This window comes from Elaeis guineensis, chromosome 2 (assembly GCF_000442705.2).
Source record: "Elaeis guineensis isolate ETL-2024a chromosome 2, EG11, whole genome shotgun sequence".
NCBI lineage: Eukaryota > Viridiplantae > Streptophyta > Magnoliopsida > Arecales > Arecaceae > Elaeis > Elaeis guineensis.
In genome coordinates this window covers 110,594,835-110,621,510 of record NC_025994.2, presented here as the reverse complement: position 1 = coordinate 110,621,510, position 26,676 = coordinate 110,594,835, and the positions used below count along the sequence as shown (strand labels likewise).

Here is a 26,676-nt window from a genome sequence, read left to right as displayed (position 1 = left end):
AAGTGTGCGACCATCATCACCCGATTCAGATGCTGGATTTGGGTCGTGACAGAGAAATATTTGGACCTTTAATGGTTGCACAAACATGATTCCAATAATTACTATTAACATGGAACCTACCCTATTCCATCTCTAGGTTGCTTTAAAAAGAAAAAGAAAAAAAACAAAACAAAAATCTTGCTTGATATAGGTCAATCCCAAATGGTCATATCCTAATTCGAGCTTGAGTGAAGTTTTTCTTATGATAGGCATTTTAAAATCCAACCTAAAAATATAAGCTAGTAAGTAGAAGAGCTCATGAATATATAAGTGTTGTGGTATAGAAGGAAGGACATCATTAGCCCTACAATGATTGTAAGTCAAGAAAAATTCTGACTTATACAAGAAAGGTTCATCTTTTCCACATGAAGCACCTTTTAAAGAAAAAAATTATAAAGCCCATGGATTAGAACGGACAATACCTTACGTATTAAACTATGAGCCTTCGATCGCAATAATAGCACGCCAGGTAGGGGACCACCTCTATAATTGTGGAGCTCCTCCCGCCCATACACCAATCTATAATAAAAATAAGGACACCTCCTATCTATATGCAAACTCTCCATTGATTGGGAGCCATGTTATGGTGTAAAATGGAGAGCATTATTAGTCCCAAATTGGTTATGAGTCAAGAAAAATTTTGACTTACATATGGTGTAGAATGGAGAGCATTATTAGTCTCAAATTGGTTATGAGTCAAAATTTTTTTTGACTTATATAGGAAAAGATCATTCTTTCTATCTTAAACATCTTTTGAAGGATAAAACCATAAGATCCATAAGCTAAAGTAGATAATACCTCACATGCCAGGCCATGGGCTTTTGATCACAATAATAAGAATCACTAGAATTCTTAACCTACCCAACATAAACCTGTTCACCAGCAAATCAAAGTACAATAAAAATGAAGCAATATCCAGCCATTCAAGCTCACAAACTCAAGTTAGATAGCTATCATGTTTGTTAGAAGTTGTGGTTTTTTTTGGTAAAGAAAAGGGGTTGGAGGGGGGCTTTCCAGTATGGCTACCTCCCCTAGGCATGACTATAGGGCTCCAACCTCGTTAGAGAATGTTCGATTCGGAGAGCGAGTTTGAAAAAGAGTATCCCCTCCCCACCATATAGACGAATTCAATAGGTGAGTATGTTACCCCAGCATCATCGAGATCAGACGAATCAGATACCGTTTCTAATATCCATGCTCAGGCCGTTAGGATCAGCTCCCTCTCGATCATTTGCGTCCTATCTTTTAATCGAAGTTCCGACATTGATCGAGACTCCCGAATCACTTGCATGGAAGCAAAGGCCCGTTCTGCCAAGCCACTCCCTCGATGGTTATTAGAAGTTGTGGTTAGTAAGACTAATCTAATATATAACTTTTCATAGCAGCCAACTAATATCTCATTCATAGACTTTTCACCAAAACTCATTACTAGCAATGCTCTGAGCTTTTGTTGCCTCTGCAAGATATTGAGCAGACACACTCAAATTTTCTTTTCTTTTTAATGTACCCAAATTCGATTAGATGTGTAAAATTCCAAATTATCTTTTGATCCATGTTCGCCCTATGGAGCAGCGAGTCCTGATGAATCCGAACCTATGGATCACATTGCCCACATCTATATTTGAGATAACTATCAGAGAAAATCAGGAGGTCCAAGATAAAAAATGAACTCATAGCCTTTCCTAGATATGCTCTGGCTGTCAAAACTTTTCCAAACACAGTGGCTTATGCTCGAGTTGTTCGGCTAGCTCGGGCCTACTAATGCATTGAGGATTAGAAGGAGGCATGGTGGCCTAGGCTCGAATTGTTTAACCAGCTAGGGCCTACTAATGCATTGAGCCTTAGAGGCAGGCACAATGGCCTGGACTCGAGCTGTCCGATCAGCTAGGGTCTACTAGCATGCTGAGATTTAGAGATAGGCATAATGGCTTGGGCTCGGATTGTTCAGCCAACTAGAGCTTACTAGCATGCCGAGGCTTATAGACAGGCATGGTGGCTTAGGCTTGGGTTGTTTGATCGGTTGGATCTACCGGTACACCATGACTTACTGGTAGATGAAGGGGCCTAGATTTCATATAGGCATGGTGGCCTAGCTCGGACCATTAACCATATTGAGGATATTTAGAACATCGAGGCTTTAATTGCAAGCAAATGCCTTGCTCGAAAATCCGAGGCTTATCTACAACTACGATGGCTTGATTTGGGCCAGTAAGCCAAAATAGCATACTAGCACATTGAGACATTTTTGCAGGCGAGGCTGCCCAACTTAAGCCATCTTTTGTCCAGTGGCCGGAAGGTTGTTACAGGCATGTTCCGCCATCCTGGATTGGTCGGATCTGAGACTTCTTCGGCATGGGGTGTGTTTGGGTTATTTTCCTGACAAACAATCTCGTGGTCACCATGGATTCCTTGCATGGCTCGCCCAATCATGTTGGTTGCACTTGTCGATGGTTATTTTTGGATTAGTCTAACTTAGAGCTGGCTCAGTGGCTAGACTCTTAACCTGAAACACTCCACAGCAACTCTTGCAAGAGAAAAAAGAGGATTCACCATATGGTCGGCCATTTTAGGACCCTTGGTTATCTTCCACTCCGTATCTTAGTGACCTATTCATGTTGGTAATGTTTCATTATGAGGGTTTTGGTTAAAGAATTGTTTGTTCTAGGTGAAAGGAAAAGGAATCGGGAGTTCATCCATCAAACTTTTGGAACAAAGCCCATTGAGAAAATATTATCTATTTCAATAGAGTGGAGACATCTTTGATAGATTGGGATGGAATTCATCTTCTAGTTTTATAATCAAGATATCAAATCTTTACACTATGCCTCCCTGGTGACGGTCTGGCTACCCTCACCCTCCTATTGATTTATTGGGCGAGATAGTGCTGAAGATATCTTTGATAGATTAGGATGGGATCCATCTTCTAGTTTTATAATCAAGGTATCAAATCTTTACACTATGCCTCGCTGGTGACGGTCTAGCTACCCTCGCCCTCCTACTGATTTTTTGGATTAGATAGTGCTGGAGATATCTTTGATAGATTGGGATGGAGTCCATCTTCTAGTTTTGTAATCAAGGTATCAAATCTTTACACTATGCTTCCCAGGTGACAATCTAGCTACTCTCGTCCTCCTAGTGATTTTTTGCGTGCGATAATGCTGGAGACATCGTTGATAGATTGGGATGGGGTCCATCTTCTAATTTTATAATCAAGATATCAAATCTTTATACTATGACTCTCTAGTGACAGTCCAGCTACCCTGACCCTTGTAATGAGTTTTTGAGTGAGATAATAGTGCTTATCCTCTCCTTCTGCGAGAGGCTCAACCAAAAAGACGTTCGGATCCGTGGAGATGCCAGGGAGCGTAGGCTGGGGAGTGGTGGGTCTATTGCTATTGGCGGCATGGGCCGTGAGGGCTTTGGAGTGGGTGTGGTGGAGGCCTCGGCGGTTGGAGCGCGTTCTCCGGGATCAGGGTATCAAGGGTACCCACTATCGATTCCTCCACGGAGACTTCAAGGACCTGGACCGGCTCTCCAAGGAGGCCCGATCCAAGCCTATGCCTCTCACTCACCGCATCGTCCCTCGCGTCCTTCCATTCCACCACCAACTCATCAACGATCACGGTAACACCTCTCCTATTTTGAATTCATTTATGGCAATCTGATGCTACTGGTTATTCCACCACCAAGTCATCAACAAACTATACCATAAGCCTTTCACCTGCCAGTAGATGGTTGACCTGCCAGGTCGAGATGGGAGGAGTCGAAGAGGATGACAAAGGGAGGAGGGTGAGAGGCAGTGAGGACGTGTGTGTGTGTGTGTATATATATATAGTTTGTTGTCTTGTTGAGGTTGGTGTTTTTAAGATTTTTCGTAACTATATTTGGGACTCTGTGGGCAACACTATTGAGAGGGCCATTATAATCCAAATGTTACTCGGTCATCTTTCTAAAATCTTATTTTTGAAAAAAAAAAAAAAGAAATCAAAAATTGACACTAGCTTTTGTTAAAAACAAATTGGGTCAATCGTTAATTACTAGAAAAGGAAGCTGGTGGATTTATCAGTAACAGCTTCGGATTTTTGAGTATATGTATGAACCAATCTAAACAATATAAGGTACCAAGATATCATGATTCTCAATTTTACAGTTTAAGCCTTGCCTCCTCTTTCTACTCAGTTATTGATCCCTATGGTTTTTAAAGGGAAATTTATGTACTCATGATCCCCAACAATCACTACAAATAACTGCTAATAGAAGTGCATATGATTTGTCAGGTAAAATATCATTCATGTGGGTTGGATCTGATCCTCGAGTGATCCTTTACGATCCAGAACTGGTAAGGGAGGTCCTGTCGCGCAAGTTTGGTCACTTCGAGAAGCAGGAGACAAACCCACTGGGGAGGTTACTGCTTACAGGGGTTGTAACTTATGAAGGTGAAAAATGGGCCAAACACAGAAGGATCATCAACCCTGCTTTTCATCTAGAGAAATTGAAGGTAGTTTATTCCCCCAATATGATCTGATGATACATTTTTAGTCACAAATTACAGGAAAGGAATCCCTTAGAATCTACTGAGGATATAGCGTATCACATCATACTCAATAGCAAAAATTTGTAAATAAATAATGCACTGCTATTTCATACTTAAAATGGGTGACTGATGGTATTCTGCTTCTCTTTGTTGCTTTGCAGTGCATGTTTCCAGCCTTCTATACTTGTTGTGATGAACTGATCGAAAGATGGGATATGCACATTGGTTTGCAAGGATCTTGTGAATTGGATGTTTGGCCTGAATTCCATGGTCTTACCGGAGACGTCATCTCTCGCACAGCATTTGGTAGCAGCTTTAAAGAGGGCCAGCGGATATTTCAACTCCTAGACGAGCAAGCTAAGCTTGCTGCTCAAGTTGTCCGAAATATATACATCCCTGGTTACAGGTGTTATTTTCTCTTTTCACTACTTCTAATAAATTAATCTAAATTAAAAAAAAAAAAAAAAAAAGGAAAAAAAGAGAGTTTGGTTAGTTAGGATACAGTATTTGATATTCTGATGAAAGATCATTAGAAGAGGTATAGCTTTGTTTATTCTTCTCATATTAGGAAGAGCTTGTCCATGTTTTTAGAAATATTTCTGTTAGCATGATTTTAAATGATCATATGATTTATGGATCACATAATAACCGATAATATTTTTCTTTATTGATGCACATTTTTTATTAATATTATTTCATCTCATTTTTTTTTTGTTAGTCTGATTCTATATCAGTTATTATTATTTTGCATTTACAAAGTCTGCACACTAGTATAAATAACCTCTAAAATATATCGAATAAAATTAAAATAGAAATAATAAAATAAATTTTCTCTCTTTCTTCCTTGTTTTTTCTTCTTTGGTAAATATTTTAACATGGTATCATAGCCACCAATCATCTAATATGCCACCATCATCTCTTCCACCTTTGCTGTGGCCACCGTTATCGATGTATTAATCTAGGTTTTCCTGCAGATCCTTTGTTCTTCAGTGGATCTACAAATCGTCTAGATGAATCCGTAGTTGTTCTCCACTGCTTTTCTCTTTAGCTTTAGATTTTTTATTGTTACTTCTTATTATCACTCGACAAATTTCTCTCCATCATTGACTTTTAGGTACCTTCTCTTAGAACACCGGCCTTCTTTTATATGATGTTCGTGTTTGTGAGAATCATCAGCCTTCGACTGTCTTCTATTCGAGCATCAATCTTCTCTTCTATGATATTTTTATCTGCAAGGATCATCGATCTTTGGCTGCTTTCTCTTTAAGTGCCAATCTTACGGCGACCGTCCTCTTCCATATCTTCTTACAATCATGTCATCTAAATCAGCCTCACTAGCAAACACATCAGTTTATCATGCTAGCTTTTGAGTATATTTGTGATCTAATTTCTAAATTTAAGTTGGTACCTACAATACCACTTTGAGTTTGAGAGGCAGTATTAGCATGATTTTAAATGATCATATGATTCTAAGTGATTCTATGATTGTAGAAATCACATGATAATCCATAATATTTTTCTTTATTGATGCGATCCCATATCATTTTTTTTTATTAACATTATTTTGTATCATTTTTTTATTAGTTTGATTCTGCATCGGTTGTTATTATTTTTTATTTGCAGAGTCTATATACTATAGTATAAATAATATATATCGGATGAAATTGAAATAGAGATAATAAAATCCATTTTCTCTCTTTCTCCCTTACTTTTTCCTTCTTCGATAAATATTTTAACAATTCCCTCAATTTTGAAAGAGATGAAAAGTTGAGTGAGTTTCCTCTCCTCAATCAGAAAAATGACTTGAACAACATGTCACATGTTCCTGTTTTCCTTTTTCTTAACGGTAGCCTTCTCCAATTCATTTAAATGATTGCAATTGCAACAGAATTCGGAATTTTATCAAGACAGTTGATAACAGAAATTTGGTTCATATGAACTGAAAAAATGACCTTTCTAATAGGTTTGTTCCCACCAAGAGGAACAAACGTATGAAGGAAATTCATAGAGAGATTCGGGCTATTTTGTGCAAAATCATTGAGCAGAGAGAGAAGGGCATGAGAAAGCCAGGAGCTACCAATGATGACTTACTAGGATTGCTAATGGAATCAAATTTTCGATACTCCCAAGAACAAGGAGGCTCCAAGAACACTGGGATGACCAAGGATGACATGATCAAGGAATGCAGGTTGTTCCACCTTGTCGGGCACAAGACAACAGCAGTTCTCCTAACTTGGACCATGGTTGTGCTAGGCATGCATCCCAGCTGGCAGGCTCGTGCGAGAGAAGAGGTTCTACAGATCTTTGGAAAAACTAAGCCAGACTTTGATGGCTTAAGTCAATTAAAGATTGTGAGTAGATTTACTCTCGCCCTCTGGTAGACAACTGCATGCTGCATTTCGTGTCTATGATTTTTTTCGTATCTAAGATGCTTTCCTTCGATGCTTTCAATCTCAATGGTAAATGATAACAATGGAGATCCCTGAATCTTTCAAACTTTTATTGCAGGTGACTATGATTTTGTATGAGGTTCTTAGATTATATCCACCACTATCTTTTGTCCTACGGAAAACCTACAAGAAAATGAAACTGGGAGATTTCTCCTTCCCCCCGGGAGTGCAACTCTTGCTGCCCATACTCTTCTTACACCATGATCCAGAATATTGGGGTGAAGATGCCAGTGAATTCCATCCAGAGAGGTTTGCGAGAGGAGTTTCAAACGCATCAAAGATTCAAGGGGCCTTCCTTCCGTTTAGTTGGGGTCCTCGAATTTGTGTTGGGCAGAGCTACGCATTGATGGAAGCTAAGATGGCCTTGGCCACAATTCTTAAGAATTTCTCGTTCGAGCTTTCACCATCGTATGCCCATGCTCCTTACATGGTATTTTCTATTCATCCCCAATATGGTGCTCCGATCATCTTGCGTAGGCTCTGAAATCATTTTAGCATCAAGGTTACAGATACTATTGCTAATGTTATCAAAATAAATGTTATGTTCAAAACTCATTGTATTACTGTTCTTTCATGGGATGTTTTATCCATTTGCTGTGTTAAACTATGCATCTTAGTGTGGATTCCTTTGTCTAGCGTCCTGCATGAAGCTGATCCAATGGATTGGAACATTCAGGTTGCAGTTCAACTTGAAAAGTTTTGTGCAAGTTATGGGAATGAGACAGCTTGACTGGCCTGATTGGCTGACGGTTAATCCAAAAGAAAAGGTCAGCCACCATCTTTATGAACACAGGAATATCTTTTGGTGTGAACACAGCATGCATCCAGAAATACACTAGACAAAAAGAAACATCAGCGGCCATTTTTTTCATAATATCTTTTAATATTATAACTTCATAAATATGTCTGTCTGCATAGCTGCAAAAATAGACCTTTTTAGAAACAGTCCAACATTAACAGTAAGCGAGAGAGAGAGAAGGCAATCTTAAATTTGTAATATAAAAAGTTTAATCGTCAGCATATGGATTCTCAAGCAAACGTGACTGCCCCCAACTGCCATCAGACCGATGTTTGCATTGCGGCTGACAAGCCTTGCTCCGTTTCTACTGTCAGAAATACTCCCATCAAAGATGACTTTAAAGACACTCGAGGGCGAGGACTCCCAGATGATATACATACAACAGATCACTGCAGAAGTAGAGATAGAACCCCAGGTGTCCCACGATGTCAAGGTCGCACTCTTCGAAGGAAGTCTCGTAATCCCGATTGCCTGCAATAAGGCTCTCTCCAAGACAATCCTTGCAAGCTAAAACCGATCCTCAAAAATCCAGCTATTCCTAACCAATCAAATCTGATAAGCAATGCAAGCCAGTCATACACCTTTAGCTCCAGAGGATGCCGTCATAGTGCTTGCTAGAGGTAGTCAAGGAAGGCCTAAACCGATGTGGCGGATGGGTGATCTACAGGAGCACAGTGATCAATCCCCACACCTAGCTGGCCCACTGGCATCTGAAGAGAACATGCTTGATTGACTTCACGTCGGAGCCACGTAATAGGCACATCAGGAAGATATCCATCCCACGATCACTGAGCACCTCTCTCGTAAGTAACTGACCCCATGCTACCTTCCAAATAAACAGACTAACCCCAAGGTGGACCCCCAGCCTCCAAATTCATGTCGCATCCAACCTCCTGATGGACTCCCTACTCTAAAGATAATAAAGATCTCTGACTGGAGCCATCGCACCATAGAAATCCCTCCAAACCTTCATATCTAGGCAAGCCTAAGTGGGGATAGCTAAAGATAAAACTCTCCCTGCTAGCTGATGATCACCAAACAGGCGGCCAACCCGATTAACGTCCCATCACCTCTCTCCTGGCCGAAACAAATCACGAACCGTCATACCCTCTATCATCTCGGTGCTGACTATCGTTGACCACCCACAGCGAAATGTCTACCAACCAAGCATCACGAACTACGTTTGTGCTCCCGTCCCCAATCATCCATTTGGTGTGAGCTAACACCTTCGCAACATGTCCACAAATTTTCTTTCATAGGAATGAAGTCCTCCCAACACGGATGTCCGTACATCAATCCACATGTCATACTTCACCCTCTTTAGAGTGCTCTAGATGCTCCTTGGCTCCAATAAGAATCTCGCAACATGCCTGGCTATCATGGACTCGCGCCGAACCAACAACGACTGAATACCCAATCCCCTCTTACAAGTCGGTTGGCAAATCATATCCCTCAACAATAGATGCACACCACTCCCACCTCCATAGAAGCCCCACAAAACCTCCTAAACATCCACTCCAAATTGAGAAGGAAAGTCTTCAGAAGTATGGTGCTAGATAGGAGATAAACAAGCACCGAACTAAGTACATATCTATTATGATACTCATGAATTTAAAATGCTTCTCATCTTAGATACCTAAAAATTAATCATGTTATTTAAAAGAAAGGTAAAACTTCAGCTCTATGAAATTTGAATGTGAAAGAGGATGCAACTATGACACTCTTTAAATACTAAATATTTTTAAGAAACTTCAATCTGAGATTACTCTCATGATGCTTATCAAATTAGTAATATTTCAGCCTTGAGAAACTTTTAACTCTTGAATATCAATTATGATAGTCACGACTCTAATAAGCTTATTTTAGAAAGCCATGAGCTAATTCAATTAGCCTTGAATGTTTCCAGACATTAAGAAACCTCAATATAAAGTAGTAAGGTTTCAATCTTTAAGAAACTTTAATCTGAAGGTATTGATCATGATAGCATCAAACATGATACTCCTGCATAAGAAGTTTCAGCACATTGAACTCATTTGAAGAATCAGTCATGGTATTCATTCAATCAACAAAATTTAAACTAAGATGTTCGTGGATTAAAATTTCAGCTTATGAAGTCATGTGGGATGAAAAAAAAAAAAGAAAAGAAATGGTAAACATGGTATTCCTTTAATTGAGGGAACTTCAACTTTATATAATTCTAACAAACAACTGTTGATTACAATATTAAGTTAAAACAATCTAATATCTCAAACCAACTATTGAGAAAATAAGAGCATCACTTTGTCATACCACCCACTATCACCATCTCACATGCACAAACATGCTAAAAGGTACTAGTTGTGTATATTGGGCATCTGTATGCATAAGTGGGTGCCCATACAGGAGTGAAATATTTTAGAAAATGTGCCCTGACATGAAAGTAATAAATGAAGCATTGATAAAAACACCACCATCTCGTAAGAAATATTTCGGCAAATCAAATTGACCAACTTATGATATGGGGAAAATGCTTTAGACACATAAAGCCACATATACAAAGTTAATATTGGTAGCTTATAGACTTTGGCATGTAAAGAAATTCCTTTTCAAAGGATGTTAAGAGTTCTAGGTAATAGGACCAAAATACTGCAAAATTTCTTGGAATTTTCATCTTAAGAAACTAATGTCCATGTTAATTTTCACTAGTAGTAGTCATAAGGAATCAAACATATGAAAGCCACCAACATGTTCAATGATGAAACCCATCATCCCTATAAACATTGCCAACTTAAAAAGCTGACATATTACCCAACCCTTTAAGATGCATGTGGTCCAAGCATAGCTTAGCTAAGAATAATGTAAAAGATTATGACTACATATCATAAAAAAATATGCGACTGGTCGCAATTAAACAAGTATACACACACACACACACACAATTTGATGAGAGAACATTTGGATAAAAAAAAATAGCTATTACCCAATGAGTTGCCGAGCAGTTGTTTTTCCAGACATACAACAAAGTAGCCTCTGCAAATTAATTAGCAGTCCAACTTAAAATACCTGTTAACATAGTGTTGGAGCCACCATAAAAACACCAAATCTTAGTAGCTATAGCATCTTTAGTCTTAGGGTTTAGATAGTTGGTCCCCTGGTAAGAAAACAACTCTTAAGAAATATGAATAAGTCTTGCTTGATCAAAAACACACAAACTGAGGAAACCATTGATGTTCAAGAAGCAATAAGTACTTTGTTACCACCACGCAATAAATAAAAAAATAGAATGGAAGGGCATTATACCCGCCTATTAGAAGGAAAAAATGCAAAGACAACATATATTTTTTTAACAAATGCAATATATGTATTTATGAGCCTGAAATAAGCACATATACATAGTGAGGATATATTATCAAATAGATAATATAATTTTTTGTAATAAATGTTGCAGAAAAGAACAAGTGAAGTACAAACATTGCACATTTCATATTTTGAAGGAGAATGTGTAAGAAAAGATTTTTTTTTCACAAGCTACAAAAAGAGAAATATGTTTAAGCTTACCATGCCAACTTAAATACAAACTTTGCACATTATCATATTTTAAAGGAGAACGTGTAACAAAGGATTTTTTTTTTCTCCCTCAAGATAAAAGAGAGAAATATGTTTTAGCTTACAATGCCAACTAACTCAGCACACTGGCATTGCAATTACACAATCATATTGGCCTTCTGTTTTGTTTTCCTCCATATTGTCAATCTGAGTTTAGCTTAATGATATGCATTTCTATATTTGCTATCTTTGATCTGCAATAAATCACATGCATTTATCACCTTTTCTCATGCTTGTGGTAAGTATTTACACCCTTTATATCATTGTTAATATAACCAACAACAAAATAACCAAGTACTTGCCTTGTAATTACTTATGTCTCATGACATCTGACAATCCCAAAATACACAAGAATACTCACTTCATCTAGCTCAGTCTTACTGAAAATGTTTTCGGAACTCCTCTAGTACTATGTACAGGACAAGCTGACAAAACCAACCATTCTATGGTTTCTTGAAGCCTGGTATTTTTAATGAAAGTGCATTCAAATGATTTCTTTAGTTCCTTAGTAACACCCATTTGAATTCTTGTGCCATCAATCAGCACCACAAAACAATGAGCATACATCATCATGTTTCCTACGAGGTTTTAAAATGATGGAGGCATCACATGCGCAGCCTGGAGTTGGTCAGCATACATAGGCATGCAAGATGGGTGCCTGACCACAGCCACCGCTGCACCAATGGCTACAGCAGAACCACCAACACCGGTTGCGCTGCAGGCACAACTAGCAGTCCACTCTACTTAACATGAAAGATGCACAAACAAAGAGTTACATATACATCAATGGAAAACCTCCCTTGTTCAATTCTTACCAAGTTACCTGGAGGCCCATCCATCATATTACCTTTTCCATTTTTGTTGTCGTATGTAGGCCTCTCCCTTAGATGCCTATAAAGTGACTCAGGACCCAATAAACATGGCCTTCATAGTCAGTCTCTCTTTTCTGGAAAAAAAGAACATAATTAATGAACCAACCTAGTTGCTCTCATAAACTCCCATGATTATGTTGGTGATTGTAGTGAACATCTCACCCTTCTACACCCTCTTCAACAGCTCCTTATTGATTGGATCAATATGACAAACACATTTATTATTATCTTAAATGTATTATTCAAAAAGAATCCTTATTCACTCAACTTTTAAGCATACTCGCCAATTCTCAACTCACTACATTTCACTTTAATTGCATTATAATCACTCTAATGGGTTTTATTGGCATGTATATATTCCTACTCTACCTTTCCCTTTCCATTAATATTTTCGAACCTTTTCTCAAGCATAATCTATTTCCGGGATTTTTCTAAGACATAAAGTTAGACTTATAAAGTTAACTGACTTCTTGCATTACTTTTTGTCATTCACTAAACTAAGATATTTTTATCAATATTTTTCCGATTGTAGAATTTATTATACCAATATCCCTATTAGTAGTTTCAAATAACTTTTCATGAACCATCTATGGGACCATTTTTTCACCACCAATTTTCCATGCCAATATGTCTTCAAACTATAACATGAGCAATGTTTCTTAATTTCTTATCATCATAGTAACTTCTCAAAATCCATACCATGTTTGCTTGCTACGTAACTTCAACTTTACCTCTTTTAAATTAATGCACTGCCCGCCGTTGAAGGTCACCACCACTAAGACCCTATTTGGGATTACTGTTGGCAGTAGAGCTTTTGAAGCTTTTGAGAAACAGAATTTTTGAAAGTAGAGCTTTTACAAAAAGCTATTTGCTATTTGATAACCATATTAATAAAGCGCTTTGAGGAAAGCAAAATAGCTTCTCGATATTAGCCAAAAAGTACTTTTGGGGACAGCTTCAAAATACAGCTTTTCCCAAATAGATCTTTTTAGCTTTCTAGCAAAGTCAAAACAGCTTTCCGACATTTTTATCAAACATCGCTGTATCACTGCAAAGTACTTTCTGAGAGCCAGAAAGTGCTTTCTGGCACTCTAAAAGCTTAGCCAAATAAGGCCTAAGACAACTACTTGTTCCATCTTCACACAACCAATACATGCAAGCATCTTAATCATTTTAAAATTTAACAAGGTAAATTCTTAATTTGTGTCCCAGCTAATCCACTCCCACAATATATTAAATGGTCATTTATGTTCTTCAAATATGTATCCACCAATATTGCATAATGGGTCTCATTGTAAAATCATTTATTATGTTCCTCATTACTTCTGTAGCTTTACATTTGCATCTCTACCATCTTTCCCTGCAAAGATATTCAAGTTTTACCAATAAAAATCATTCTCTTTCATTCAAACATACATCTAGACAAACAATAATTTTCACTATGGCATACAAAACATATGTTCTGCATATGCATTTACCCAACAATTACAAATTTAGCTAATGAGTGACCATGGCAAATCATTTAACTTATTAACAGAATTGGACAACGACCTTAAATCATAATAGGCATCTGCATATGAAACAAACACTAAGCATACAAAGTTTTAGAACAGCATTAAACTAAGGCCTTGTATAATGGTAGAATCAAACATGCAAAATTGCAACAGTATTATTAATAACTATTATAAGATGGATTTGGATTTCAATAAATCTATTGTTCAATGAACTTGTGGAGGAAAGGCGTACTAAGTTATTGAAAGTTTTCAAGCGCTCTTCATTCAGCACTTGAAATAGTTGATAATTAAAGAGCTCTTACTTGCTTTAAAATGTTTAAATATAACACTCCAAGTGTCAGCAACTTAGCCAAAACAAGCATGACATACACATGAGGGGGTAGTACATATTCTGGTGTCACATCCAAGTGTCAGAAGTTTCAAAGGTCCAGTGCCATAAAACTTCAACTCTGAAAATCTTTAGACCTTTTAAAGTGCAGATCAGAAGCTCCAGTCAAATTGATACAAACACATAATCATTTTATGTGGTAAAATCATTATCTATATCAAAGAATCTATATATCTTACATTTTTTCAAAAATAATTATGTATCTGAACTTAAATTAGGCATATTGCTACTTATAAATCTGAAACTACTTTTAAAATCTCATGAGATTCTTGGATGCATTAGTCTTACATTAGAATAAAAAAAACTGGATATATACATGATTGTAGTGGCCGCAAGCATAGAGCTGATAAGCAATCTAGCCATGATAGGAAGTAAAAGGGGATAAGAACCATATAAAAGAAGATTAAGTCAATGCTGCAAATAGTGAAAGCAAAGTTTGTAAGAAGAATGTACTCATTGTGCCTCCTAGACTTGGTTAATAAAAACGATTCACCAATCAAACATAAAGCTCACATGGTGTGGTTCATACTGTAACATCTCAGAATTCATCAATAAGTATATCTTTTCCCTCACAAAACTCATAGTGATTCTAATATCAACAACATATGGCAAGATTAAAACATTGCATGTATCGGAACTCATACTACAATAATATAATCTCTTTGATAATGCATCTACATCAAAGAAAATGAAGCAGTAAGCAATGTAACATCCAACAAAGCAAAAATGGCAGGTGTTGGGGGTAAAGTTATAAGATTTTATCAATATAAAATTGTAATGAAATCTTTGATAAGACTTATCTTATCACAGTCACTGAACTTAACTATTAGAACCCTTCCAGCAAATTTCAACTTATTAGCAAGTAGCAACCGCTGAGCAAGCACTTGGCCATGAACCCATACATATGCAATAATTGATAATCAAAGAATTGGCAGATGCCGGTAATTTCTGATTAAAAAGGATAAGTTGAAATGAATAAGGGATATTTATTGTCTAAAGATTATTTAGAGGTTAAAAAATGAACTTGTGATGTTCCAACTTTTCAACCATACAAGCACTAAGATGGAAAACAGGCAGACTGAGAATGTGAGTTACAAACATTAAAAAAGTTCTTTTAGATACGATCTTGAATATGGCAACATCAAAGACTAAGAGGAATCAAATAATTCCAAACATATGGGTCAAAGTTGGGAAACCCTACACATTTCAAGAAAACCCAAAAGAAATCATCAGAAAGATGCTACCTGTAAGATGCCTACATCAAGACTTATAGGACATACAGTAACCACAGGCATCTGAGTCAATGTCAGGAAATTGGATAAATTTCCAGAAAATGCAAAAGAAATCATCATAAAGATACTAGTTTTAAGATAACGACATCAATGACTTATAGGACTCACGTAATTGCAACATCCGTATCAAAGCCAGGCAATCATAGAAATTTCAAGAAAACCCAATAGGAATCATCAGAAAGATAAGCAACATCAATGACTTATAGACTCACGCAACTGCAAGCATCTGTATCAAAGTTAGGAAATCATAGAGAACCCAAAAGAAATCATCAGAAAGATACTGGCTCTAAGATGGCAACAACATTGACTTGTAGGACCGAACTAATTGCAAACGATTGTGTCATGTAAGGAAATCAAAGAAATTTCAAGAACCCAAAGAAATTATCAAAGATGCCTGATTCTTTGAGATGAGAAAATCAATGATTCATAGTATAACACTAAGTATGTCCACATACCAACACGTCAATAGAACTTCCTTGACCTCAGTTCGACGATCAAGAAGCCATCAAACGAAAAAGCATCCAATTCAACGATCAAGAAAATGAAAGAAAGCCAACTGTGGTGCGACAGGATTACAACGAAGGGGAATGAGAAAAAGGTAAAGAAACGAGGAGAGGGCAAATTAAATTAAATTTTAATGGATAATTACAGTTTCGTGCGGAAGAATAAACCAAATTCCGCAGAAATTCTTGGCAAAAGGGAGAAGAAACTTCTTGAAAAGCAAAAAAAAAAAGAGACTATAATCAGTAAATAAATAAATTCTGCTCGAATAAAACCCTAGATATCTTACCGCATTGGGGGAAGAGGGACCAAGAGGGGAACATGAGCTCTCGTCACCGATCAAAGCCACCGAACAGGAAACGGCACCTTCGTCGTGTTGCCACCGGAAGACGTCGGAGAGGAGACGACACTTTCGTCAATCAAAGACGCCGGAGGGGAGAGACGCCGCCTTCGCCGCGAATCAAGAGAGTATGGAGTCGCTGGTCTAGCGGACGAGAACAGGGAGCGGGGGTTGTATTTATAGGGGAAGCTGTGGCGGTTGGAAGTTTAAGGTATGAACGGGGTTTAAATTATCCGGAATGGACCAACTTGTAAGCGGGTCGGTTCGGGTCGCTGCATGAGCCAGTTCGCATGATGGGGGATCCGAAGGGCCATTGTTAAGGGTATCCGAAGGGCTGTTGTTAAGGATAACAATCGGACCAAATCATATCATAAATAGATTGGATCAAATATGAATCGAATTAAAATATTTAAATCTGATTTATTTATTAGACAGATCAGATATTAAAAGCTGAACATATCCCATTTAATAAATAGATTATCTAATCCGACTCATTTAACTTATTTATTAAATGTATAATCTGCTTATGTTACCTGACCTGATCTATTTTATATGTTTAAAAAATAATTGAATTTATAATTATTGGGCTTATTAATCCATCCCAAAATTGAATCTATTTAACCTGTTACATACATCAACAAAATAACTCAAAGGAAAAATTCTTCTTGATATCAATATCTTAAATAAGAAAGAAGAGAGAGAAGACCTAAATCCTACTGAATTTGTAACAAGAAAGATCTCGAGGGATTCATTAAAAGAACTCTATTTTAAGAAAAAAATTTACTAGCAGCAAAAATCTAAGATCATCTGATTAAAAAAAGAGGATAGAACTACTTTATATTTTCATAAAGTTGCATCGGGATGCAAGCGAAGGAATCACGTTGCAACTCTAAGAGATGAGACAAGCCTACTTAGCTTGATCTATTGCACCCATTGTAAATGCTCAACCACTAATAAAGTTAAAAGTGGTATTACCTCTCATTTCATCAAAAAGAAACTCCTAAGGGATGAGGGTGTTGAGTTTTGTAGTCAAGAGGACATTGCTTCGAAGCTCTATGTTTTCTTTAAAAATCTTTTTGGTAATAGTTCTATTTCGAAGATTGGTGTGAACTAGAATCTTCTATATGAGGAGTCTATAGTGAATCTCCAAGATCTTGTACTTTACTTTTCTAGAGATGAGATTAGACAAGTGGTGTTTTCCTTCAATGGTCGCAAAGCACCTAACTCGGATGGATTTAGCTTCTTCTTCCAAAAATTTTTGGAGCTTGATTAAAGATAATCTCTTGATTTTGTTGGAGGACTTTCACAAAGGCTACTTGGACTTATCTCGACTGAGTTTTGCCTACATTGCTCTCATCTCCAAGAAAGAAGGTATTCTCTCCCCAAGGGACCTGTGACCAATTAGCCTCTTAAATAGTTTTTACAAAATTATAGCAAAGATCTTGGCCATGAGGCTTTCCAAATTTCTTCTGATGCTTGTTGAAGACTCACAGTCAGCTTTTATTAAGGGTCAAAATATCATTGAGAATTTTCTATGTACATATGAAATAGTTTCTCAATGTAAAAGATTGGGAGAAGAAAGGCATATTTTGCAAGCTAGATTTTGAGAAAGCTTTTAATACCTTAAATTGGGTCTTTTTCTCAATGTGCTGAAGGTTAGATGTTTCCCAAATGTGTGGATTGATTGAATTCTCCATTTACTCTCTGCAGTATTGACAGCACTTCTTGTCAATGGATAGCCTACTAAATAGATAAATTGTAAATATGAATTAAAATAGAGGGACCCCTTATTACCAGCACTTTTTATTTTGGTTGTAGATGTATTGGCAAGGCTTCTAAAACAAGCAGACTTGCACGGATTAATTGAAGGTATTAAATCTCATGTTGAATTTAGGAACATCAAATGTTTGCAGTTTGCATATGATATCTTATTATTCTATGCTGGTAAGAAGAGGAGTCTTACGACAGTCAAAATAATTCTCTTTGCTTTTAAAGGAGCATCCGGTTTAAAAGTTAATTTCTACAAAAGCTCTATTCTATGTATAAATAAAGATGTTGATAAAGTATCAATGTTCGCATACATGATGAATTGCAAAAGAGATGATCCACATTTTATGTATCCGGGACTTCCTCTTCACTATAAGAAAGTTCCAAAGCAATGTTTGTTGCCATTGATTGAGAAGGTGAATGCTAGATTGGCATCTTGAAAAGGAAAACTCTTATCTTCTGGGGGGAGGTTGACCCTTATTAATATAGTTTTAAGTGATTTACCCACTTATTTCATGTCTGTGTTTAGACTTTCAAGATGGATATTCAAGAAGATTGATAAATTACAAAGAGCTTTTTTATCGAAAGAAAAGGATTCTGTAAGTAGCTTTCATCATCTTATAAATTAGGATTCAGTCTATAAGATGAAAGAACAAGGGGGGCTAGGAATCACAAACATTGATCACATGAGTCAAGTTTTACTAGCAAACTGAGCATGAAGGTACATTTATGGCTCTAACAATCCATGGTGGAAGCAAGTCCATTGTGCGTACTATTCAGAAAGAAAAATAGGAATGAGAACTAGAAAGTGTCTGAAGGGCCTATCCCCAATTTGGAAGGATATAAGTTCAAGGAAAGCTATATTTTGGAATCGTATATCTTTCAAGATGGGCAAAGATGATAAAATCCAATTGTGAGAAGATGTTTGGATGAATTCCACTCCTTTTTGTTATCTCTTAAAGGATCTCTATATAAAAGTTCCAATGACCAATGTCTCCATCATCTTGCAATGGAGTTCTCATCATCCTGCTGGGGATATTGCGGTCCAAGGCCCTTTGAATATGTAGGAAATGAGTCATTTGGAGATGCTCCACACTTTCTTTGTCAATATTAGTCCTTCGAGGATTTCTAACGTTCCAGTTTGGAGGTTCGATATAGGTGGAAACTTTAGTGTTGACTCATTTTACAACTTCATTAACTTTGGAGGTCTTCAATGTCCTTACTACAAAATTATTTAGGAATCAATAATTTCAGAGAATGTGAAGATGTTCTTATGGTTGGCTTTGAGAAACAAACTTCATACCAGCAATGTGCTTACAAAGAAAGGATAGTTTGTGAGTTCTGATTGTTCTCTTTGTGGTGCTAGTAACGAAACTGTCAATCGCTTATTCGTAAGGTGCATATTTACTAAGAGTATTTGGTTTAATTAAAAACTCAATTGGGACTCAAAGGGAGGCCTTACACAATGCATGACATTTGGATGGTTTGGAGAAAATGTAATCTACAAAAATTATTTAAGAAGGCTACTATGTATTAGGAGATTTGGCATGAACGTAATGTGAGAGTTTTTTTCAAAAAGAATGGCTCTATTTTTGCAACGGTTTAGAAGATCCTTCATTCATTTCAAAGTTGGGAATATCTATGTATTGGAAAAACTGTAAACCTCCATAGATACCTGTGGGAGAAGCTAAAATCCTTGGCACAGGCAACAAGGTGATCTTCTGAATTTGCTGCAGCACCAACTTCCTTTTAAGTTTTTTGAACTCCAAAACTATTGTAAGCGGTTGTCCTCTATTAATTTCAATTTTTCTATGTAAATCTTTGTTGACATGTATATATATAATAATTTCAATAAAGCGAGGGTAGCTTCACCTACCTCCTACTTCAATCAAAAAAAAAAAAAAAATCCAAATCTGAAATTTCAACATTCAAATGAAATATTAAAAGCAAGTAAATGACTACCTAGATTATGAACTTATGCTCTCAAAGTCTCATGCAAAGCTGGAACACAAAATCACAAATAACAGAATACTGTCTTATAAGATTTTACTTCCACAATCCACAGTTCCACGAAGGACAACAAACAAAAAACTTCAGAGATACATAAATATATAAATTTCAAAAAATACATGAACATTAAGAATCAATGAGATAAATTATTATTCTGATCTGCATTTGTCCCAGATTTCTAATTTCTGATGCCACATACATAGTTTTGAGGAGGTTGAATGGGTGATTAGAACTGAAGGGTTGGTAGGTTGGTGGCACTCATCTTTTAATTTCTGTATGATAATTGAAACAATAGAGGTGAGCTATACAGCATAGTAAGATATCAAATGCAAAAGAATCACTCAAACTATTTGCTCAAATTAGTGAAAGCATTCATTTCTGTCACGCCCCCAACCCGAGATTGTGAATCGAGGGTCATGGCAACCGCCGCATACTCATAGAAAACTCTTCCCATAAGCATGCAAGGCATCTTATCATGCTATCCTAAAACAACAGTGGAATAATTATTCAATAATTTAAATCCAAAACATAACGACCTAATTTTTTTCTTTAATATCTCAATAAATTCAACAACAATTCAAAGGCTTTGCATCAAATTGAATAAGCCTTTCAACCTAAAATAAAAGTATGAAGATACTGCTTCTGATCACTCTTCCATTCATATCTTGTATCATCTTAATTTCTCAACATCTGTAAAAATAGTAAAATAAGAGGTAATGAGCTAGACAGCCCAGTAAACAATGATCACTTCTCAACAGATTTCATCAGGCATATAAGTAAATAATCATTTATAGAAAATAAGCATATAGAGTTCATCAATTCGAAATCAATTTCAATTATGCAACATAATTCATGCCAAATTCATTTCTTTTTCGAAAATTCAAGTTTCTTTCCAAATTTTAATTTCTTTTGTTCTTCAATTTCTTTTCGTCAACCATGAGCTATGACCACATTTTCCCTGTGGCAGGGTCATAATACCGCGTATCTGCTTGCGGTAGGCTGCGAATCATCTGGCAGCCATGTCCTTTGGAACCGCTGGTCTCGCTGGCGGTTTGTCGCTGGTCTCTCTGGCGACATGTCGCTGGTCTCGCTGGCGACATAAACCCTCAGGACAATCAATTGCCAACGTACATGCCCCCATTGGCAGGGTCCTTTACATAGTCAGGTTGTCAATTCTTATTGTTTCTTATATCATAATTCTTCATAAATCATGTTTCATATTCTAATTTCGATAATAAAACATATAATCATGTAGTATCGAAATCAATCAATGTAATGCATCATGAAATCAATATGTTCAATCATGCTTCATCATAACATTTTAAATAAGATATTTTCATAATAAAATATCATTCATCCAATTCATGCATCGTTTCACAAATCATGTCAGAAGAATACATTATAATTTGCCGATAAATCTAGAAAAAGTGAAACATTACTTACCTCGAACGCACTCCAATAAATCCACATAATTCTATAAATTTTCTTCCAAAAAATTTTGTTCGTAGATCATATCGCAATATTTCATGATCAAACATCCACAATCCTATACAGAATCAATTTTAATAATTAGAAAGAATACGAATACCACATTTCAACGGTTTAGATTGGGTCCGATCATCTAATTTTATCTAATCAAAATCTAATTAGGACCTAAATGATCCAAAGTTTGACTATCAGATCAAATCGGATTCGAAGTGATAGGACCGAGGTTTCTTCATCGATTTCATAAAATCAAGTAGAGAGAGACAATCAGAGGAGAGAGAATTTATGAGGTATAATTCGAATTGATCAGGTGACACAATCCAACGTTACGATTGATCCAATATCTTGATTGGTGAAATCAACATGATCAAATCAAGTCATGACTAGATCGGGATCATGGATGATCAAATCTAAAGATTCATGGTCTGATCAAGGTGGGTGCCAGTACGCTGTCTGACAATCATGGATCAGGGTTCTTCATTAGAATCAGATCAGACTTATTAAAAGAAATTTCTTCATTCACTAACCTTTTTTTTAGAGAGAGAATCAATCAAGAGAGAGAATATTTTAAAGAGAGAAAATTCTAGAGAGAGAAAATTCTAGAGAGAGAAAACTCATCTTGAATTCTTCAAACAATATGATTCAACAAATTCTGATCAATCAGATCAAATCATGCTAAAATTATCATGTGGATAATTCAATAAGATCATGAGAAATAAAATCTAAAAATACCTGATCGAATCAAAGTGGATGTCGGTGTACCGTCCGACGATCACGGATCAAAAATCCATCATGAGGATCATTTAAATTCATCATCATTCTTCTCAAAATTTTAGAAATCTTAGGAGAGAGAAATAATCTAGAGAGAGGATTCTAGAGAGAGAAAGTAGAGAGAGAAAGTTCAATTCTAGAGAGAAAAAATACTAGTTCAGGCTGAAGAGAGAGAGGTAAGAGAGAGAAACTCTCTTTCTCATATTTTATTATTTATCTCATTATTTATTAATTAATTTTATTTTTCTCTTTCTTCTTTTCTTTCTTTCTCTTTTTTTTTCTTCACGAAAGAGAGAGGAGAGAAAATCCTATTTATTATATTATTATATTATTATTATATTATTTTTTTTCTTTCTTTTTTTTCCTTTTCCTTTTTCTTTTCTTTTTCTTCTTTTTCTTTTCTTTTTCTTTTCTTTTCCTTCTTCTTCTTTTCTTTTTCTTTTTCTTTTCCTTCTTCTTCTTCTTCTTTTCTTCTTCTCCCGTGGGCTTGTTTTGGGCTGAAACAGGGGACCTCACGGTCCCCTCATTGGGTGGCCGGCCGGCGGCGTGGTCGGCGTGAGATGGCCGTCGGCAGAAGGAGAGGCGATCCGCGGTAAGAGGAGGCCAAACCGGTGGTCGACGGTGACCACCGGCGACGGAAAAACGGCAAAAAAAGAAGATTTTTTCGCAACAAAATCCGGCGACTTCGATCGCCGGCGAGCGTGCACATCAGCACGGAAAGGAAGGGGGAGGAGAGAGGAAGGGGAGGAAGCTTACCTCCGACACCGGCGAGGTTTTTCCGGCGAGAAATTGGATGGCACAAGGACGGGTCTTCGTGAGGAAATTTTCGGCGATTGCCGCCGTTTTGCCCCGGAATTCTTTGGTAGGAAGAAGGGAGAAGGGTCTCCCCTTTAAATAGAACCAAAGGAGAGGAGTTTGACTCCTCTCCGGTGAGGTTTCCGACTCCGATTAGGAGCCGGTCGGGAGAAGAAGACTCCCTGTGGGAGTCTTCATCAATTTTTTTTTTTTTTTTGGGCTGCTGGGCTATCACATTCTTCCCCTCTAAAAGAAATTTCATCCTCGAAATTTTTCTTGCCTGAGTCTTCATAGTTTCTTACTTGAATCTCATCCACAAATATTCTAATTCTTGATATAAATTCATTCTTAAATCATTTCATAAGAAAAAATCGGTACATCAAATATCTATCTGAAACGGAACCTTCATTTTCTTATTTATCAAGATCCACGTCTCAAAGATTTTTAATGTTTCAAGATTTCAAAATTATGATCTCATTTTCTGTAAAAATTAATGTTCAATATCTCATGACTCAAATTAAAATCAAATCTATCTCTTGTGAATAGAAAAAGGTCAATGTCTCTATTCTTGCATAAGAGCTTCATTCATCATCATTCATTCATTTATTTATTTATTTCAAAATATTAGCCACCCTTAATTTTAACCCATCATAAGATAGGAAAATATACTTCTATGAATCATATGATGACATCTCAATCAATCAAAATTTTAAAATATTTTCTCTTATTCGTACTTTCAAAGGTTGAACATTTATCATTTCAATCTCATTCTCGAATTTTTGATATTTTATTTCTTGATGCAACTTCATCATTAAGTCATTTCATAAAGATCAGTATCACCATTGTTGATTGAATCAATATCACTATTTTTTAATCATCGAAATTTTCTTACTCAAACTCTCAAACTCTTAAATATTCTAATTCTTGAAGCAAATTTTATCATTAAGTCATTCCATAATAAAAATCAATAACTCAAAAATTGATCTAAATCAAAACTATATTTTTCAATATCTCTATTCTAAGTAAGTATATCAATTTTCTTTATCTAAACATTAACAACTCTTAATTAATCGATTCATTATCAAATTATTATAGTATTATTTTTTTTTAATATTATTCTTTCTAATATCAATAAATTTTTCGTATCAAACCATATCATCTATCATAATTCTTTAACTCAAAGAGTCATCATTCCTGACTTACTCAAAATAATCTAGATTACCGTGCTTCCGCTGCGCACTCTGATCTAATAATCAAAATTTCTTAGATTCACCAAAAAAAGTTGGATCAAATTATTTCTTTATCCTAAAATTTTAAATTTCAATTGAAATCAAAGATTAACTTTCGATTCTCATTCATATCGTTACTGTTGTACGATAATCTTGATTAACCCTTGAGTCCAATATCATATTTAAACCATCATATAGATTTACTATAATCAATATGAATAAAATCTCAATTCTCATATCAATTTAATTCGATAATTTTCAAACCAAAAATCTTTATAAGTCAAATTAATGGAGAAAAAAAATCCTTCGATGCTCCACCAAATTTGGACATAATCAGAATATATATGAATTTCAAATCATTAATATTTTTTTTTCTAAAATTCTTATCATCAGGATCTTCAATATCTATCAAATATCCTTTCATAATAATCATACAAGCTTCAAAAAAATCAAATCTCCATTTAATAGTAGATTCAATTAGGGACCTCATTAACAAAAGCAAAAGAACTCCATATCAATTCCTAAATCCAAAATTTTTAAATTATAAATTCACATGGGTCCCTTAATCTGAAATATAAATCAAATCTTTTATCTTAATCTAAAGATATCAATTTTTTATTAACAACCTCAATAATAATAACAGAAAATCTCTTGATCAACTTAGATACGAAATCTTTAAATTGAAATTTTATATACATCATGTACTCTCCAAAAAATATAATAAGATCTATTATCTAGATCTAAGGATGAAGATTAAGGATTCCAGTACGATGAATATTCTACAACCTCATAATCGATTTCATCAATAAGAAATAGGTTTCTTTGCAATATCCTCAAATATGCATTCATCCTAATATGCCACTTTATATATATGATCCACATACCAAGTTCATTTTTGATAAATATTTCAATCAAGCATCATAAAAAAAAACTTTCTTAGCCCATTCTGGAACAACATTTTATTATCAAATCTTTATCTTGCCAATAATAGTCAACTTCTCAACTAGAAGTAATATCATAGTATTATTCTCACATCGAATTTGAACTTACGATTCACTTGAATAACCATAATGCACAATAAAATTTTATGTCAATCCTTTTGTGATTACTTTCGATCAAGATCTAACTAATCATATTATGATCAATAGATTATCCATCATATTTCAAATGCTATATGTCATAATCTTTTGTGATCCTTTTATACATAATCTCAATATTTAATCAAAATTTATAAATATTTCTCCCACTATAATCATCAAAGATCTACACTATAATGTCTCTACTGTCTATCCACTTACACCCATTCTATATCTGATTCTATGTTTCATAATTCATCCACTTATGCTCTGATACCACTTTAATTGTCACGCCCCCAACCCGAGATTGTGAATCGAGGGTCATGGCAACCGCCGCATACTCATAGAAAACTCTTCCCATAAGCATGCAAGGCATCTTATCATGCTATCCTAAAACAACAGTAGAATAATTATTCAATAATTTAAATCCAAAACATAACGGCCTAATTTTTTTCTTTAATATCTCAATAAATTCAACAACAATTCAAAGGCTTTGCATCAAATTGAATAAGCCTTTCAACCTAAAATAAAAGTATGAAGATACTGCTTCTGATCACTCTTCCATTCATATCTTGTATCATCTTAATTTCTCAACATCTGTAAAAATAGTAAAATAAGAGGTAATGAGCTAGACAGCCCAGTAAGCAATGATCACTTCTCAACAGATTTCATCAGGCATATAAGTAAATAATCATTTATAGAAAATAAGCATATAGAGTTCATCAATTCGAAATCAATTTCAATTATGCAACATAATTCATACCAAATTCATTTCTTTTTCGAAAATTCAAGTTTCTTTCCAAATTTCAATTTCTTTTGTTCTTCAATTTCTTTTCGTCAACCATGAGCTATGACCATATTTTTCCTGTGACAGGATCATAATACCGCGTATCTGCTTGCGGTAGGCTGCGAATCATCTGGCAGCCATGTCCTTTGGAACCGCTGGTCTCGCTGACGGTTTGTCGCTGGTCTCTCGGCGACATGTCGCTGATCTCGCTGGCGACATAAACCCTCAGGACAATCAATTGCCAACGTACATGCCCCCATTGGCAGGGTCCTTTACATAGTCAGGTTGTCAATTCTTATTGTTTCTTATATCATAATTCTTCATAAATCATGTTTCATATTCTAATTTCGATAATAAAACATATAATCATGTAGTATCGAAATCAATCAATGTAATGCATCATAAAATCAATATGTTCAATTATGCTTCATCATAACATTTT

At 35.8% G+C, this 26,676-nt stretch overlaps 1 protein-coding gene and 1 long non-coding RNA gene across 3 annotated transcripts; one reads left to right on the top strand and one right to left on the bottom strand.

The window, feature by feature from the left end:
* Nucleotides 1-3,337: 3,337 nt before the first annotated feature.
* On the top strand, nt 3,338-7,634 carry LOC105048992 (cytochrome P450 CYP72A616). The gene is made up of 5 exons (XM_010928527.4): nt 3,338-3,663; nt 4,317-4,537; nt 4,735-4,979; nt 6,537-6,924; nt 7,082-7,634. The coding sequence occupies exons 1-5, from the start codon at nt 3,393-3,395 to the stop codon at nt 7,505-7,507; spliced, it is 1,551 nt and encodes a 516-aa protein (XP_010926829.1). The 5' UTR covers nt 3,338-3,392; the 3' UTR covers nt 7,508-7,634.
* Nucleotides 7,635-7,865: 231 nt separating this feature from the next.
* On the bottom strand, nt 7,866-16,496 carry LOC140855805 (uncharacterized). Of its 2 annotated transcripts, none has more exons than XR_012139090.1 (2): nt 16,264-16,496; nt 7,866-12,353 (listed from the first exon to the last, which is right to left on the bottom strand). It is a non-coding gene; the product is annotated as an uncharacterized lncRNA (long non-coding RNA). The 2 variants fall into 2 exon arrangements; XR_012139091.1 differs by having other exon boundaries at nt 7,866-10,952.
* Between the last annotated feature and the right edge of the window lie 10,180 nt (nt 16,497-26,676).

Coding starts and splice junctions, on each gene's coding strand:
- LOC105048992 (XM_010928527.4), top strand. CDS start 3,393: ATGCCAGGGAGCGTAGGCTGGGGAGTGGTGGGTCTATTGCTATTGGCG. Junction 3,664..4,316: donor CCAACTCATCAACGATCACG/GTAACACCTCTC, acceptor ATGATTTGTCAG/GTAAAATATCATTCATGTGG. Junction 4,980..6,536: donor ATATACATCCCTGGTTACAG/GTGTTATTTTCT, acceptor CCTTTCTAATAG/GTTTGTTCCCACCAAGAGGA.